Here is a 19854-nt window from a genome sequence, read left to right as displayed (position 1 = left end):
ATTGACAGAAAGCATATAAGCCAATAAAAAATTTCACGGAAATGGTCTATTGCTTTGGAACATTTATTTTGGTCGAATGATTTTTCGTTGAACGGAAGTTTTGTTGAAAACTTATTTTCAAATGGTTTATTTAAGGATCATTTGGCCAAATTGATTATTGTTTTCTGAGTTTTGCAAAGTTGGTAAGATAACGTAATATTTTGAATAATCTGAATCATTCGCAAGACATACATACAAGTATTTTTAAATTCCGTATATTTTTTTATTTGTAATCTGAAGTTATGTCAGAATTGATGATATTGATGATCATTCATATGAAATTTTTAGAAGTAGGTTTGTTATATATTGACTGAAATATTTAACTCTAGTGAATTTATTATTCTTCGAAAACATCATCATTCTTCGGGACAGTGTGACACTACAACCAATGTCTATCACATCTCAATTGTGAAAGGATATTTGATGAGCACCAAATAAAATAAGGGTCATATCACAATATTCCTAAATAACGGAAGCACTGGTTAAAAGGCTCTAAAGATGAGAAAAAAAATCATTCTTTGAAAAACTGCTCAACAAGTTATTTTATTGCTCAACGATGTGAACATAATGTTTTTATTATTTATTATTCTTTTGAAATGTCATCGTTCTTTGTAATGAACTGCTGATCTTCATCTGATGGAAGCATTCGGAGATAGTGCTCGGGATATTTCTTTGAATTTCGAGTCTTGAAGCTTATGGCCGTGGGTAAGATTTTTAAATGCGGAAATCAGAATTGGCGAAGTAAATTTTAGGTGTCGGTAGCTCTACTTATGGCCAATTCGCTTATTGTGACTTCCTGCTTAGTAACATTCCTCAAGCAAATATATGGCTTTGCTGACAGTGTTGATGACCTCGGGTGTAAAACATAGTTTGCAGTCAAACTTTGAATTATTAAAAAAATCAAGTTGACCTAATTCTATGTATCGGGGAAGGAGAGACGAGTTGACTGAGGTGACAAAAGTTGGTAAAATGGCTGATACTTTTTCAATTATTCAATTACTCTTGCGTTAGCGAAAAAATGCTACTCTCGATGACAGTCAGACTAAACGTAAACCTCTGTTTTCATACTATTTAGATTTGACCACTATCCTTTCCACGAAATGTCGGTTCGACCTAATATCATATGCTATCTGTTGCAACTAAACCTTTTCGACCAAATGTCCATTCGACGAAATGTCCGTTCGACCAAATGTACTTTCAACCAAACGTCATTCGACTAAATATCATTCGAAAAAATGTCGTTCGACCAAATGACATAGATTGTTTTTTTTTCTGTTGGGCGAAAAAAATCAATTTAAAATACAGTTGAAAAGCTTGGAAACAGTACAATTGGTGTACTTAACTCAAAACCGACCAAAATGCCACTTACACCCCTTTGCGTTTGGGCCCCTCACTTGTAATTAAGCTTTTTCTACAAGCTTACGTCTGTACATAAACGACGGTTTTTTTTAGAGAGTAAGCTGGTGGATTGTACCTAAGTCATCATTAAACACTCAAATCCAGCATGATATGCGTTACCACGCTGCCAGTAGTGCAGGTTTTGGAGAAATATTGGGCTGCTTCAATGCTACTCCTTCAGGAACGTTGTAATTAACTGTCAAAAAGAGTGACGCCTTAGTGGATATCAAAAACAAAATGTTGACCTTCTCTCTAGACCAATCAAATTGCCTGCGTAGTAGCGCAATATTGACAAAATTTGCTTTGTTTACTGTGAGAACTGTCACAATATTGTTTTTTTTTTTTGCTGTGAGAAAGAAAGCATAAACATAAATCTTGCAGAGCATTAACTTCCTTGTTGGACTTACGTTGACCGAAACCTCAAATTACGTCAAACAAACATCGATCTGTTTTTATTCTGAGAAAATCGACTTGTGTAAGATTGTTCATCTTGCGATTCGTGATGAAGACCTGGTGATTGGTAGATATTTTATGCTCCGCGAAGCAGGAAATGCTAAGGCAGGTTGAGTATCGACAAATTTGTGTCTTACTTAAGCTTGCTTATTTAGGTGATTTAGTTGACTTGCTAGTACATGACCAATAAATCAGTGTAAAAGGAAACAGAAAGAATATGATTGATATTGGCACACGTTATTTCATGTATTCCAAAACCTTTTGAATCAAATATAAACAAAAATATGTTTGCCCAAATAAAAAATCGAATAACAAACGCTCAACATGGCTTTCTCAAAGGTCGTTCGAACTTAACGAACCTTTTGGAATTTGTCACTTACTCACTGAGTGCAATAATAGTTAAAGGTTACTTCGTAGGAGCTCTTTACACTTTAGTGAAAGCATTTGAAAAACTTTATTATGTTAAGTTTCAAGCTTGTAAAAAATGGAAATCGAATTGAGTCTCCTTGGGTGGATTAAGCCCTATTTAAATGGCCGTCAGCAAATAGTAAAATTTAATGAAAAAAAAAATCCAATACATGTTACTTCTGGAGTAGCTGAAGGCTCACACTTAAATAAGACCTCTTCTTTTTATTAATTATATTTAATGATGTTCCTTATATTCTAAATAAACAAATGGTCCTTATATATACTCACGACATGAAGCTATTTTTAGAAATAAAGAACGATGACGATCATTATGTTTTAAGAATGAGATACACATTTTTACATGTGGTGCTGAAAAAACTTATGGGAAGTGAATATAAAAAAATGTTACCTCATAAGCTATGGTAGAAAACGAACCATAGACTCAAAACTATCAGCATAGCATATGAATAAGAGATGGGACTTCCCACTTATTTTCGAAGTGCTCATTGTAGCAGATCATATACTATTGATAAAGACAGTTCTTATAGTTAGTTGAGATGTTAGTGTGTAAAGATCTGACATGTACATGAGTACATCTGAATCTCCATAATCACCACGAGTAGAGTGTTTCTTAGTGAGGTAGGAAAAGAATGGGAGTCACCTTTGGTCGGTGATCGATCCATGGATAAGGAGGACAATACGACTCTTCTTCAAAAATGTTTAGCATTTTTGTCTCGCAATGAAAAATTATTGGTAGAAGAATAAAAAAATACGTGGAAATTTATAATGTCAAACTATTCAAAAGTTGCTGAAAAAAGAAAGTTATTTGTATATTAACATTATATAAAACAAGAATAAGGGGTTTTGCCGAGACTTGTAGTGACGAACCATTCATAGTTTGTTTGAAAATTACATAAAAGTAACGCTGTCAGGATAAAAATGTGTTATCAAAAGCATGAAACAAGCCCTGGGTTAGCTCATCTCGGAACCAACGTCTTTACCGCCCTTCCGAAGGAAGTCGTCACTATAATTTTTTACGTTGTGAGTGACTATCTCGGTAATCCCAGATCATCGGCGTGAGAGGCGTGAGTCCTAACCACTACACCAGGCTTGTCGCCTTGCTTAGGCTTTCCTAAGCACTCTCTACGAGAAAAAAGAGGATGCTGCTACTGCACTGAAGAACATACCATCCGAAGATTGCATTAAGAAATTACCAATAGCTCATAAGATATCGTACGAAGAAAAATCAAGCGGAAAAGGGCGTAACTCCGAATTTGGAAGTATTCTTTCAAAACCCAAAAACGGTTTCGATAATAAGGTTGTGTCTAAATGTTCTTTACATTTTGTGTGAACTAATGTATTTTATTTAGAAAAACATCAGGCGTTTTTACTCCATCGCTTAACACTTCATTCGTCGCGCTGTTGTACTTTGTACAACACTGTTCAAAAAAACCTCGCTTTTCGTTCACAACAGCAGCGTGGTAGTTCTGACGGTGGCAAACCGCGCGATGACTGGAAGGTTAAAATAATCGTGATTTTTAATCGCTTTTCGAGGTCTTAATAAGGCTGATACAAATATTAAATTTCTTTTATGTCCGAGACCACTTGGAAGGTACCAGGGGGAGGGGGATAAAAATAAATAAGGAACAAAAAAATAAAATGAAAAAAAGTATTTTTTTCGAATATTTATTTTTAACGATAATTGTTCAACTTTTTTCAAACGTCCTCTGGATCATTATGTTACTTGTTTTTTACCTTAAAAATTGAGAAAAAAACCTATCTATCGTCAAAAAATGATGAATAGTTTATTTCTCCCCTTCAACATTTTCGGATTTGAAGGGGGGGGGGGGGTGACATAAAAGAAAATTAATATTTGTATCAGCCTAACTGTATACATTTTTAACAAACATAACTCATTTTTCCATCATGTCCAACGTATCTAAAAGGTGATTTTTGATTTACCCCATCTTCCCCTAACCGATTTCTGCGCGAGATTTCCCCCGGCAAATGATTGCTCGAGATGCAAAGGAAAGCGAGCGAGAAGCAAAAAAAAGCAACGACGTTTATATTGGTAGTAATCGAACGAGGAATCCCAACTCGAAGTGGATTCCTCCGATGCAAAAGGAGCAGCAGCAGCGTCGGTGGACACCCGACGGAGATTCATATTGCCAATAAGGTGGCAGGGAAATGAGCTGGAAGTGAAAAGGGCAGTTCCGAAAATAGGAACATGGCATTTTTAAACGCGGCCCTGAAGGGCAGAAAAACGAGCGATGGTTAGGATAAAGGAGGCTTCTGGGAAGAAAGAGCTGCAGTAGTTGACCGGGCAGCTATCAATAAATGGGAATGACCACTGCTTTGCTGAGCCAATAGTGGGTTCAAACTGCTGACGTCCATGGGAAAAGCTTTACCGATCGTGATTCAATGGCGTTAACAATAATTTTCTCTTTTTCAATATATTCTTATACTGTTCAAAATCTGTGCCATATCTTATAACTTGATAACTCACCTTTAATCGGCAAAAATGAAAAATGATACCTTATATTTCCTTACATTTCTTTTTAAATTAGTCTTTTTAAATCTCAAAAGGGAACTTTCATCCGAGATTTGCGCCATACAAAAGTTTATTTTATATCAGCTGCCATTTGTAGGTTTAGCACTGAGGTTTTCTGACAAAGTGAAACTTTGGGATAAAGTAAAGTGTATATAACGCCAATAAGAAAAAAAATGATATTCTAGTTTTGATATGAATTTTAGATTCAAAAAAAAAAAAAATAATAATTTCTTTGATCAATTACCGAAAAATAACATTACCTCAAAATTGCTTAACAATATTATTTTTCAACAAACAAAAAACAAACTCACCTCTGAATGATTTACAGTGACAGGCGCCAGCTTTGTTTTTGTCAAATTTTTCATAAAAGTGTTTTTTTTTTTTCTAAAGACTAGACATGTTGCAGACAAAAATTTCCACTTCAAAGCATCTACAAGCCGCCCTTTTACGGCAAAAATGCAGACTAATGTTTGCCGTCGGCCCGAAAGTGATAAATTAATTTGCAGCTAACGAGTTCATTGCCGCAAATGAAACAATTTTAAACGAAAATAAAAATCTGAGACTGACTGATCTAAAAAAAATCATGCTAAATGAAGAGTTTGCTGACGGTACGATTTCACGAGATGCTGATTCATTGTTTTGAGTTGATTCGTTGTTGAGAAAAGACAAAAAATTTCAAAGGAAAGGTGGAAAAATTTAGGACAGTGACTTGAATGCAAATTTAAATCACAAAAAGAGCTGGAGAAATCATGAATATAATCGAATGTGTATGAGATTTGATCGATTACTGCTTGGGATCTCATAATGGTTTCACTGTACTTCTTTTCTAAATATCAATTACTGTACCTTCATTACTGTGAAGTTTTAAAATTGGCCTAAATAAAAAAATGAAATTTAAGCTTGATGTTTTGAATGCCTTATATTTTGCAATAAACATGTTCAAATTTATGAGGTTTTGAAGGAAACTATGTAGAATCGTTAGAATCTTAATTTCCAAAGCCAAACCGCTGCGATCGAAACCGGAGCAAGATGCCTCGTGTGTGTGCGGCAGAAACACATGCTTCTTATGATTTGTGCCGTAAATCATAGCGCACTTAATGCTGTCACCTCGTCGTGCAACGTTCTTCCCGACCCACCACGATAACTAGCAAAGATTCGTCCACACATTAATCATCTTAATTTAAATTTAAATGACGCTATTTTATCCAGTGTTTGGTTGCGGCTGAACGCAGTGGCAGTAGTGATGACATCCCGTGAGCATCAAAAGATGTGGTTTTCTCGTTTCACTACGACTGATGTTTGTGTAACAAACAAACAAACAAAAACCAACAATGCTTTATGGTGGTAATATTTCATGTAATTGCAACAATGGTTTTATAAATTAAAATACTTGTTTCAGATAAAGTGTTGTTCGTTTTGCCATGGCTTGTGGCCGTGTTACAAAGAATTTTGATTTTGTTGAAGCTTATTACAAAAAAAAATATGTTTGTATTTATCTTGATTTGACTACGATTAACTTCGCTGAAAATTCAAGGTAACGTTTTTGATAAATCTGATTTGAGTTTGATGCTGACATTTAGTTTGATGCTGACTATTTGCTTCAAACTGATGACACGAAATTTGTTAATCAAGCAAAATAATCTGTTTCACCAGTCGTCTCCAATAGTCATAATTTTCGGATCAGTGCAGAAGTATGATTACAAATGTACACCATGAATAGATATGACAGATTAGTATTTCCATACGGTGGATATTTGAAATGGTTCGTGTTATGGTTCGTCCAATTTTGCACCAAAATGCAATAAAACTGCTGTATAAACAACATCAGTTTAATGATCCATTTTGCACTTTTTCACCGGAAACGCATGGACGAATACGTACTGAGCGAAATCTGATTAGCGATCGACTGAGCCATGCTACATTGTTATACAAATGTCTTCCCGCCCCTTGTGTGACTTACTTAATTACACTAATATCTTGGTATATCCTTACTGAAGGATTTTATTCCAATCACAGAATGATCTGAACGACCGTATATAATTAAGAACGTAAACAAAGTTTTTTATCTGTCCGGACTGGGAAAAAAACTTGCACATATGCCTCAATGTGTGCGTGATGTGCGGCGTATAAAACGGTGTCTTTGATTGTCATTGTTTACGCTGCACTATGAGCCGTCATGCATTTGTTCGGCCAAAAGCAATTGTGCTTATATATTTGGGCTGTATTGTGATGGGGTCAACGAATTTCAAGAGAAATCCCCATATTTCATCATGCCGTGAGAATGGAGTGGGATGCCTGAATATCTATTATTTTTATTTATAACATTTTATTATAACGTTGAGGTGGCGTATTTTCACCACTCACTATTCCACAATGAGCCGTTAGTTGTAAGACGAATCGAAACTTCTTGCAACCGATAGTAATAATTTCATTGTATTATTTCCAATAAATGATCATGATTCATCAAAATCTTATTGCACAATGCGAAAGCCGTCTAGGGAAAGAATAGTTTGGTGTCGGCAATATCGCAAAACATAGCTGATATCGGGCATAAGAGGTGGAAAATTAACCGGGTTGGTAAAATAAACACCGAACTTATTGTTGATGAAAAACAATCACCAAACGTTCAAAAATCAGAATTGATCTAATTCTAAGCTCGGTGTCATTGAGGTTTTTCAGTGAAGTAAACATCGTAATGCCTATAGACGTCATGTCTGCCGTTATGATCATAGATGTTAAATCAGAAACCTTTAGACTTGTTTTAAATGGATTACAATCATTTATAGATGTTTTTACAGACGCGCATTAGACATTTTTAGAAATATTAGTTTTCTTCACATGTTTTATATGATGTTAATTTTAACACCAGCAACTGTTCGATTCACCCGCATAGTGTAGGTTAAATTAACATTTCGATCATTTTGTTTGGTGATGAAGTTCTAAATATCTTAATATTGAAATAACAAGCGATAACTGTAATGTCACAAGAAGCCAATAAAACGTTTCCCACAAATCGCCTACAGTGAAACATTTACCTTTCCAAGCCACTTGATAGACTGATGGGACTCCCGTTTCAACTAATTTTCCACCACCGCTAATTTGTAGCTCAATAAATCATTTCCCGCGGCGGCTGTGTCGACATCATAAATAATAATACACAATTTTATAAACCTTTATCTCTTTGGATCATCATCATCATCGTTATTGTCGTAGCTGTCTCCTACCACCACAAGCCGTGTCGTCGCCGTTTTGTAGTTTTACCTCTTTGGCTACCCTCTTTTCCCATTCCTTGGCTTGCTTCCCTCAGTCCTGGATCGACACCCAAACGAACTGAGCGGGGACATATACAATCCCAATCAATAAATAAATAATGGACTGCGGCACCCGTGGCCGATTCTCCCGCGGGATGCACAGGGGATAAACGGAGATCGGGAATAAGCAGTAGGGTGCAGCTTATTTTTTGAAAGAGAACCTCAGAGTTTGATACAAATATGCTAAGATTTAGAGGTATTTATAAATATTTAGAGAATTAGTTTAAGAATCTAAAGAATCTAGAGAAAAAAAAAGGAATCGGAGAAGTTATTCCAGGCGAATACGTTGAGCCATTCCTTATCGAGTTTTTTTGACGACTTCTACGAAAAACATCTTGAATCATCTTGATTCTTGATATATTCATTTTAAGATAACTTAATAAATGTCTGGCAAACGAATTATGAACTATGTATATATTTCACTAATTTACACGGGTTCGAAACATTTTTTTTAAATAAGCATGCTTAAAGCACCGGTGAATTATTCATAAAATCAAAACAATTTTATTTTTTCAATAATATGAAGAAAATTATTTTTCAGTAAACTAAAGAAAAATTTGGAAAAAATGATATATCTACCACTAGTTACAGTTCTAGACAAAGGTGATGTTTTGAATTCAAAATAGATTTTGAAATGTCTAAATTATGTAAACTCTACTGAATGTTATATTTGATAATTTGAAATTTCACGTTCAAATCACTTGCGCCGCCAATCTTAGCATTTCTTAAATTTTAAAAAAATAAGCCGCACCCTAGTGTAAGCAGGAAAAAGTGAGTAATCGCTGAGCCCGATCAATTTATGAAGCTGTTCAACAGCCGCAGCAGCATGGCATTGCATTGTCTTGCAGCCCTTTCGATGGCCCTCTAACCTTTGTTTTGTCAGCGGAGCGGAGTTGACGGAAGGTACCAACCTGAGAGAGAGGAGACAGCTGGCTTAGATTGCGAGCTCCCAAAAGTCATGGAAACCTGTCATCAACTGTCACTGGAAAACCGCACATTCGAAGGGCAGAACGTGAAAAACCGTCAAAATTTAACCGAACTAAAACTGGATGTAATTGAAAATTTAGGTTGTTTTCCTGTGCTATCGAATATAAAATAGTTGAATATTTAAATATTGTCGATTGGACTCCATTTGCTATTGCAAATTTTAAATTTTATGATCTTTTTGATATCAAATGGAATGTGAAAATGGTTTTGACCCAGTTTGTACTCTCCGAACCATTGTGCATAGCCCAAACATGAGAAGAAGAAATCAAAGAAGCCAAGAAAACAAGCCAGTTGTCAGTGAGCTGTCTCCTCTCTCTCAGGTACCAACCATTGCCACCGCTAATACATATTTATGCTGCGGGTTGTGTTTTTCGAGTGAACTACAACCTTGGGTGAGTATTAATAGGATTTCCGAAAATAAACCTCTAAAGATGTCACATAAAACAAGGGAATGCAACGCGCGTACGATGCGATGCAACTGTCTTCTGCATCATGTATATTAAGATGTTGAAAAGGTAATCAGCTTCGGTTATGACATTATGTTAATTAAGATCCTTAAAAGCAGATCCTTAGGTTTTCATCTTCTCAATCGATTAGGTTTCCAAATTCTCATAAACTGTATGTTTCCAGTGGGTATGCTGCTGATTATTCGCACAAGAAATTGTAAAAATCATATTACATTGTGTGAAGATTTAGGGACGAAATGTCGAAAGAGCAAACGCTGAAAGGACAAAATGTCAAATTATTTATTCGATCAGAAGTTTTCAACATTTAGCGTTTTGAAACTCGAAGTTTTGTTACCCAACTCCTGATGAAATCCTGTCTAAGCTCACGCTTTCTTCATCTTCTAACTCATGATGGACTCCTCTTTGTAAAACAGCAGGGGTGAAATTTTATGCCTTTTTTGATTTATTTTTATGGCTTTCGGGTTAAGAAGGCATAAACAGCTAATTACCATGGTTAGGCATTATGATGGCCTCTCGCAATCCGTGGCTTTAAACTCATCTCCCGGAACGCATAAACGAGTGTAAACGTCTCTTTACGCACTCGTGCCAAACTACATCATCATCAACCCGTGTTATTGCTGCTGTTCTGTTGCCGTCGACGCCCCAGTTGTGGAAAATATCGCTCAACCAATTTTACGATGTGATTTTACAATGGGCCTATTGGCACATACCTGAGCTGTTCTGTATCGACTTACCTTTATTATTTTTATCGCTAAAATTTAACGCCCTAGAAAAGTGCTCGTCCACCACGCTGGCCGCATCACCGGAATAATGGGTAAATACTACACACGTGGCGGACACGTACTGGGCTCGGCCTCCGCCACCGCCACCACCGGAGGTCTCGCCACTACTGCTGCCACCCGTCGCCCCACTGGCACCGCCTGACGCTCCACCCCCGCTGCCGTCCTGGTGGTGCAGATTGTTGGGCGACTCGGGACCAGACGAACAGGAACTGTCATTGTGCGCTCCCGGGATGGTTCCTGGAAATTGGGATAGTAACATGATATACATGATAATGTAACACTCAAATGAAAATAATATTAAAAGAGCGCATGTCCTAAGTAGATTGTCTGCATTTAGCAGCCTTTATCATTTGAGTTAAATCTCAATTCAAAGAATCAATAATAGATTTGAGTTGCGTTTTTTAAGGCGAAGATAATCTAAGCCATACCTCAATTCATCAAAAGTAAAACTCTACGAATCGGACAGCATTTCTAGCTGAAAACTTGATCGATTGATCACCTCCAGAAGCCGCCAATTGATCAAGTTTTTAGCTTAAATGGCTATTTGATTCTTTAGATTTGTACTCCTGAAAATTTTAGGTTTGGCTTCATGTGAACCCTAATGCCGTCCAGCATATTCTCTGAGCAACTCTTTAAAAGCCTATAGGGTAAAAGCACCGGTTTTGGCCAGCCTAAGAGAAAATGTCAATAAAAATTAATTGGGAAGCCGTGTTTATACTAAAAATATGTCAAATGCAAGCTTTCAATCCATATTATGTGTGTAAGATATCAAAACTGTGCTATAATAAATGTTTCGCTTTGAAAATTCCGTTGGTCAATATAGGCCACCGGAACCAGTTTCAGCCAGAGATTTAACTTCGGCTCCTAAATTGGCCAATCGCATTGATTTCTCAATAGAGTGGCCAAATTAGGAGTGTCCTGGCGAAATAGGGAGTTAAAATTATAAGGAAAATGAATTGTTTTTCTAATGTTTTGAATCAATTTGGACGAGTAAATGAATGTAGCTCTGTCATGTGAATGTGCTGTACTGAACACAAAAGGTTTAATGCTGATTGGCTATGTAAAATGTTGTATAATCCCCATGGCTACAACTGGCGTATGGCCAAAACCGGTGCTTCTACCCTATACGAAACTGTCAGTTAAGCGTCAACTCTTGTAACGTCAGCATCATTTTGTTTTGCTCCACAGATATCTTGCAATAACTATTTTGTCCTGAGGCCTTATTTTCACTCGTGTTTCTCATCAGGCATTTCACCAGGAATTCCTCCAGGTAAAGCTGCAGGAAATCCTTTAGGAATTCTACTAAAATTACTTCAAAGATTTTATTGGTAACTCTTTCATGATTCCAACGGTGTTCTCCAGAAATTCAATAAAGATTTTGTCCAGTGTTGTAACTAGGAATTTATGTAAGAACTCCTTTCGAAAGTTCAGCGGGTTCCATCAGGAGTTCCTCAAGAATTTCATCAAAATCGGAAATTTCTCTAGGGATTTCATCGGAAGCTTCTGTAGGGATTCCATCAAGAGTTTTTTCACCAGGACTTCCTATAGAGATTACATAACTCCTGATGTTTCCATTAGAAACTCTAGGGTTTCCATTAGAAGTTCCTTCAGAGATTCCATCTGGAATTCCTGCAGCGTATACATCTGGAGTTCTTTAAGGATATGCATGATTTTTTAGGGATTACATCATAAGTTCTTTCAGAGGTTCCTCCTAGAATTCCTCCAGAGGATTCCATTAGGAATTCCTCTAGAGACTCCATCCGAAGTTCTTTCAGAGATTCTAGCTGCAATTCCTCCAGAGAATTTATCAAGAGTTCTTCAAGGATGTTCATCAGGATTTCTTTTAGGAATTACATCAGAAGTTCCTTCAGAGATTCCTCCTGGGATTCTTCTAGAGGATTCTACTAGGAGTTCCTCTAGGGATTCCATCAGGAGTTTCTTCAAAGAATTTACCTGGAATTCCTTCACGCATTTTATCAGGAGTTCCTCTACACAGCTCAAATATGTTGTAAATTTTAGTTTATTTTCATGCACATATTTGGAGCATCAAAGTAAACTGAAATTTTAGCGATCAATCTCTTAATTTTTCAATCGAATCTACTTCAAATTTACACGATCATGTAACATTCAAGCATCTTTAGTTGAATATTAAATGTGATGGTGTTACAATAGATTAATTTCGTTTATTGTTACTTTGTTCTTCTATGAACACTACTTTTAGCATCAAATATTTTTATCTGTGTAGGGATTCCATCAGGAGATTTCTAGGGATTGCCCATAGAGATCCCACCAGGATTTCCTACAGGTATTCCATTGGAAGTTCCTCCGGAAATTACATCATAAGTTCTTATAGGGATTACAGCAGGAGTTCTTCTAGTATTTTTTCTACAGATTTTTTCAAGAGTTCCTCCAGGAATTACATCAGAAGTTCTTCCAAGGATTCCACCAAAAGTTCCTCTAGGAATTTCATCAGAAGTTCTTCTATAGATTTCATTTTGTGTTTCAGTAGGGATTCCATCAGAAGTCTCAGATGATTAGAAATTAGTCAACGCAATTAATTAGACTGAAAGCCGAAACTCCGAAAATATCTACCACCTATCCAGTCGAAACATACTACTTCCATCAGAAGTTTTTCCATTAGGAATTTTCATTTCATTATGGAACACTTCTGGGATCCTGAACATCCTGAACACATTCCAGAAATTCTTCAAGGAAATCCTCAAGGAATTCCTCATGAGATTTCTCCCGGAATTAATCAAGGGATGCCTCCCGAAATTCTTCAAGTAATTAGTCTTGGAATTTCTTAAGGGATTCCTCTTGGAATTCCTTCCGGAATATCTCCAATGATTCACAAGAGTTATCTAGAATACCTGAAGGAATTTTACCAACAATTTCTTATAAGGATTTCACCACCGGCAATTTTCGAGGGATTCAATGCGAAATTAATCAAGGGATTCCTCATCCCGAAATTTCTTAAGGAATTAATCTCAGAGTTCCTCAAGGGAATTTTCCAGGAATTTCTCGTCGAATATTTCCAGGAATTCGAGGGGGTTATAAAGAATTCCTTCTGGGATTTTACCAGGAATTTCTCATAACGTTTTTACCAGTAATTAGGGAATCCAGCAGTGTATCCTCCAGAAGCTCCATCAAGAGTTCCTCCTGGGATTCAAAAAAGGAATTCCTTCAGGGATTCTTTTAACCCTTCAGTCGTCACGTGGTTTGCCCCCGTCAGAACCACCACGCTAATGCTGTGTACGATAAGCGAGGTTTTTCTCCACTGTTGTACAAAATACAACAGCGCGACGACTGAAGTGATAAGAATTCCTTCAGTGATTCTACCAGGAATTCCTTCAAAAACTCCGCTTGTTTTTTCTCTGAAGATTTTTCTAAGGATTCCACCAGAGGTTCCTCCATTGATTTCATCTGGAACTCGCCCAGGTATTTCTCCAGGATTTCCATTAGAATAAGCTCCAAGGATTTCAGCTGAAATTCTTATAGCGATCCCATTTAAAAATCATTCAGAAACTCCTCCCATTTTTTTTCGGATATATTACCGGAGATACAAGTAAACTTCCGAAGGTTCTTCCAAAACAAAAAACCTTCAAGGTTTCCACGAAGATAATTTCTAAGAATCTCATAACGAATTGCTCAAGGGATTCGACCACAATTCCCCATAAATATTCAACCAGTTATTCCTTCAGAGACTTCATCAGCTTCTCTTATTATTTTACAAGTTATTTTTTAAGAGAAGAGTATTTTAAGGAATTTTCCCAGGTGTTCCTTCAGGGTTACAACTGCGTATATTACCAGATTTTTGCCAGAAGTTGAATCAGAAAAATCATCTAAAGTTTCATCAGAGGTTTTACCAGGAAATACTTCAAAGGTTTTACTTGTATTTCTCTTCTTAGAATATATTCAGGGTTATCATAAAGTCCTTCAAAGAATTAAATAAAAAAAATCCAAAGAGTCCACAAGATTTTTTTCTGAACAACCCCCAATATTTCTGCGCGTGAATCTACCAGTAGGGTAGAAGCACCGGTTTTGGGCATACGGCAGTTATAGCCATAGTGTATTACCCACCGTTTTACATAGCCAATCAGCATGAAACCTTTTGTGATCAGTAGTTCACATTCACATGATAGAGCTACATTTATTTACTCGTCCAAATTGATTCAAAACATAAGAAAAACAATAAATTTTCCTTATAATTTTAACTCCCATACACCTAATTTAGCCAGGGCACTCCTAATTTAGCCACTCTCATGAGAAATCAATGCGATTGGCCAATTATGAATCGAAGTTAAATCTCTGGCCGGAACTGGTTCCGTTGGCCTATATTGACCAACTGGATTTTCAAAGCGAAAAATTGGTTTTAGCTCAGTTTTGATAGTTTACACACATAATATGGATTGAAAGCTTGCATTTGACATATTTGTAGTATAAATACGGCTTCCCATTTAATTTTTAATGACATTTTCTCTTAGGCTGGCCAAAACTGGTGATTTTACCCTAATTGCACGAAGAAATAGAAATTTTTCCTTTCTATACTCCAGGTATTCCATTTTAAAGCTTCTAAAAAAATCCGAAAGATGCCAGGGATTACAATGATATTTACTCAGAGGATTGGGCAAAGCATTTCTCTGAATGCCTCCAGGTTGAATCCCTGAAGTAATCTAGAAGAATTTTTGGAAAATTTCTGCAAGCAATTTCTTGAAAAATCCTTGAAGGAATGACCAAAGAAATCGCTGGAGAATTGCCCAGAGAATTCCCTGATGAAATTCTTAAACAAATCTCTGGGTTAACTTTTAAAGCAATTCCTGATGGTTTTTTCAAGATAATTCTTAATGGATTCCATGAAACAAAAAAAAAACCTGCAAGAAATACTGGAATTAATTAATGGATAAATATCTTTAGGAATCTTGGGAGGAATTTCTGGTGGTCCCTTCAGAGATACCAGCAAGGATCGTTGAAGGAAACACTGGAGAAATTTATAAAAAATATATTAAAGATTCCCTAGAAGAACCCCCGGAAGATAACCTGGGCGAACTTTAAAAAAAAAATGTAAGCGGAATCTCTATGTAAATTCCTAATGATTTTATTTTTAGAGAGTGGAAGTTGAGGTGAATTATTTTGCAGTATTTTGGAATTTCTGATGGCTTTCTGGTGAAATTTTTGGTGGAATTCCTGAAGTAAATCTCTGCATGTAATTCTGTAGGAATTTTTGAAGGAATATCTGAGGAAAATCGTGCAGAATAGTCATTTCTGGAAGAATATTAGGATCAAACGCTGAAGGATTTTTTGGAAGAAACTGTAGAGGAATTCATAGGAAAAAACACTAGAAGAATCACTGGAATATTTTTGATAGGAGGAATTGCTTATGGATTTTTTTGATGGAAACCCTGTAGTTATTTCATGGGAGAGATTCCTTGAGCAATCCCTTTACGAATTTCTAGAGGAATTCTTGGTGGAATCGCATGAAAATAATCCTGAAGGAATCTGTTTAGGAATTCCTGAAGTTTCGCTGGAGGAATTCTCAAATTAATCTTTTTTGGGGGAATTCTTGAAGGAAGAATTTGAAGAATCACTGACGAAATACCTAAGAGAGTATTTGGATAAATCTCTGGAGGAATCTGTAGAAAAATTACTAGAAAGAGTCGCTGATTCGTTCTGTGATTCCTGGGTAATGCGTAATGGAATCCTTGCAACTGACCTCTTTGGGAATTAGTAAAGTATCGGATTTTTTGGAGAAATTGTTATAGCTATCTCTGAAGGAGTTCTCCGAGGCAGTCTTGGAGTAAGCCCTGAAGAATTACTGAAGAAATCACTAGAGGATTGTTTTGGAGTGATCGTTGTAGAATCAGAAATCCTGAATAATTTGTGGAAAACCTTTGAAGGAATCTCTGGAAGAATGCCAGGATGAATTCCTGAAAGGTTACCCCCGGAGGCATTTCTGGTTGAATCTGTAGATAATTTCTTAGAAACATTATTGATAAAGTTCCTGGTAGAATCCCAGGCAGAATTTCTGGTGAAATGGTTTCCTGGAAAACTCAAAAGTAGAATAACTAGAGGAAACCACTAAAAGATTCTAGATGGAATCTTTGGAGAAATTCTCATTGCCATTCATATCGATGACTGTTCAGAATAATCCTCGTCAGAGATCCCTCATAATATTATCATCCATTTTTACCGATACTTAAATTTCAAAAGCTCCGCTCTCCCTTGCTACAATTATTGCCAAAAAATCATAGAAATATTCCCCCCACAGCCACATAATTCATAGTATAGTGTTACTGCAACGAACTTTGACAGTCGATCAAACGGTTGCATCAACATAAATCGGTTTGACCTACTTGGGGCAGAGTCAATATTGGTCAAACCGTCTGAGCGTCTGTGGGCTGCATAAGAGATAATCAATAAAGCCAAACGCAAAGTGGAGAGTTTAAAGAAGGGTTTTCAAACCATCAGTAATCGGTTAAGATTCCTGTCAAGAAAGTGACGTACATTGGGCTCATCATCAAGAAAGGTATCTAATGCCCTGAAAGCTTGAACAATAGGTATACGAAGAGTTTAAGGCATATAAAAATACAACGTTTAGAAATTGAACTTCGCTAACACTACGCTAAAAAGACAAGAGTCGACAAGGTGGTCGTCTAAGGGCTGCTTCAGAGGATCAGCGGTTGTGCATTATCCCCACACTTCATCTGTTTGCGAATTCCCCGTTTGTTAAAAATAAATGAATGTATTTGTATGATTCTCTAAAGATTGTATCTTTGAGACATTCTACAAATGTGTCAAAAACTGCAAGACGATTACAGCAGTGACATCATACTCTACAAATTATGATCTATTATGCAACGATTCATCATTTAATGCTATACCTTAAAATCCTAATGTATCTTGGACAGGCTTGGAGTTTATGCCAACACGGTTGAAAAGTTCAAATTTTTGATATATGTAGTTTATAGATTCGTTTGAGTTTTCACATTTGAAACAATTTCAATACCTGAAATATTGCATCCCACCTTTAGAAACCAATAAACGATAATTTAATTAAGCAGCATAATTTGAATTGAACCATAACATCAAAAATTTACGATCAGATCTGGAAGAAGGCTACCGGAATTACCACCGAGAACCGCGAGCACGCAACATAATTTATGTTCGCTGTCATCTTTATCTGGTCGTTTGTTTCTCGGCTTGCGGTTGATTGTTAATATAAATGTGCATCGACAACATCTCGCGTCATCACCCATTCACCAAAAAAAAAAAAAACGAGCTATGTAACAAAACGTTCCTGCTACAGATGTTTTAACGATCACCCACGGAACAAAGTGGACGCAGATAACGTCGCGGATGGGGGTTAATATTTTAAACATTTATGAGCTTCCGAGTGGCTTTTCCGTGTTTCAGGTTGCAGTCAATGAAAGGGTTTTTATTTATTTTATTGAATTGCTCCGGGAAGCAGACGCCCATAGAGAAAGGATCCACCTGCACGTCAGAATGGCAGCCAGTGACATATCTACTGACAGTTTTCAATCGAAACAAAAACGGCCAAGGTAATAAATAAATTGTTCTGAAGGTGAAATCAATCATCGATCGATCGAAAGACTCACGCTTTGTACAAATGGGATTATTATTCAACTTTCTTGCACTTCAATTTTTTTTTCATGAGAGCTTGCTTGCTATTTTAAGGAGCAAGCTAGTGAAAACCGCAAAATATTCTACCTTGAATTTTCTGAGAAAAATCGTCTTTTAAAGTTTTCATAGTTGACGAATTCCATCTAGAATGAGTGGAAATTATTAGAAATCGTGCTCGAAAATCATCGGTTTGGTTTGGATTTCATACATGTTTTTGGTATGGTAGATTAAGTGTTTTCCAAAGATAAATGGGTCATTTTGACTTAAGAATGTCTTTTGAAAACAGCCTAAGAATTTTTGTATGCAATCTATTTTATGAAGAATTCAAAAACAAGAATATTATTCTATATTACAGTAAACCCCCATTTCAAATACTTTCTACATTAACTCCATAGATTCTAAATAAGTAATAAATATTTATTTTGAAATTTAATAATGGAAACTATTTTAATAAAAAAGCTTTTCTAAGAACATATTTTATCGATTTTCAAAGTTTTGCTTTTTTGTCCTCGCGCAGATAGCGTGCAACCTTAGGCTGTTGAGCATAAATTTGGGGGACCATTTCATACCCTCGTTATCACTTCGTGCCGTGCTGATGTCTTCCTCTTTGGTTATGTGCCTCTGGAGTGCGCCCAGTGGTATCGTTGGTATCGTTGTGTTCGAGGTGGAAGAGGAAAGGGCTGAGGTCTGGGCTGCTGCCGCTGCTGCTACGTTCGATGATAGCGAAGGAGGAAGCAAGGGGCTGCAGGGCGAGTGGGATCCGGCTGACGTGCTGGAGGACGCTGCCAGCGGGACGCCCGTCGATGGGTACAGGTCCTGGTTGAACTGGAATGGAGGATAAAAAAGTTTTGTATTAGAATATGTAGCTGTAGAAATAGAGATTTGTTGGACAGTGAATAAAAATATATTTGCGCCTTTATCTGAGAGAAACAGATTTCGTGAACTGTTAAAATTGTTGATCAACTGCTAAATACTGAGAAGCAGGCTACGTCCCAATAGGGAAGTCATGCCAAGAAGAAATATACGATAACTCTAAGAGACAGACAATGTGACTATTTTTTATCACAGCCAGAAGACTGACTCTTCTCACCGCAGCACTATTTCTCAAAAAGCAGTAATTCTTTTCCGCGAATTCTTCATTTATGCATCAATCTTCTTCCAACTGCTGAAGCGACAAAATAATGGCAATAGACACTTCAAGTAAGCCCCATATTGCAAGGAAACTGCTCATTATTTTGCCCCTCTGAGGTTTTCCTGTGATTCTTCGCCGAAACCATTTCACACCTCGCACAAATCAGCAAACCTGGAGTTACTCATGTTGAGAATGTAAGCATCGGTAGTTCCGACCAGAATAAATGGTCTGAACGCATTAAAATAATTCAACTTATTTCTAAAGATCACTTGAAGCATCTTATGAATCGCATTCCACGACACATACTTGATACCTTCCTGCGCCGCGCCGTCTCACCCGTTGAGGGACGCTACCATACTCGCAGCTCATCGTCGTCGTCGCGTTACATTGATGAAGGTGGTCGACTCGACGCGACGCAACTCGGCGGGACATTGACTGATGCTGGTGCCGTTGTTGTTTGTAGGTACCGTAAAATGGGGTTACATTGATCGGAACGTCACTCCAAGTAAGAAGTTCGAATCAACGTTTATCGATAGAATATTTTCAATGCATGAATGCTGCTTCTCTTTTTCGTATTCATGAGCTTAAAAAGGGGTCTAAGGGACATCGTACTTTGGCAAAGAAAGCTCACAGTGAATAACTGGGGAAGTGCTCATGAGAACACTAAGCTAAAAAGCAGGCTTTGTCC

At 36.9% G+C, this 19854-nt stretch overlaps 1 protein-coding gene across 3 annotated transcripts in view; it reads right to left on the bottom strand.

The window, feature by feature from the left end:
* Positions 1–19854, bottom strand: part of LOC5573506 (protein vestigial) — a 159194-nt gene that overhangs the window by 61314 nt on the left and 78026 nt on the right. For all 3 annotated transcript variants that reach the window (XM_001654590.2, XM_021846553.1, XM_021846554.1), the window contains exons 3-4: positions 18604–18859; positions 10349–10633 (exon numbers count right to left, since the gene is read on the bottom strand). In XM_001654590.2, coding sequence (XP_001654640.2) covers positions 10349–10633; positions 18604–18859 — 541 coding nt within the window. The remainder of the gene's footprint in view (positions 1–10348; positions 10634–18603; positions 18860–19854) is intronic.

This window comes from Aedes aegypti, chromosome 2, assembly GCF_002204515.2.
Source record: "Aedes aegypti strain LVP_AGWG chromosome 2, AaegL5.0 Primary Assembly, whole genome shotgun sequence".
Taxonomy (NCBI): Eukaryota; Metazoa; Arthropoda; class Insecta; order Diptera; family Culicidae; genus Aedes; species Aedes aegypti.
The sequence above is the reverse complement of the archived record's forward strand: the minus strand, read 5'-3'. Positions and strand labels throughout refer to the sequence as shown.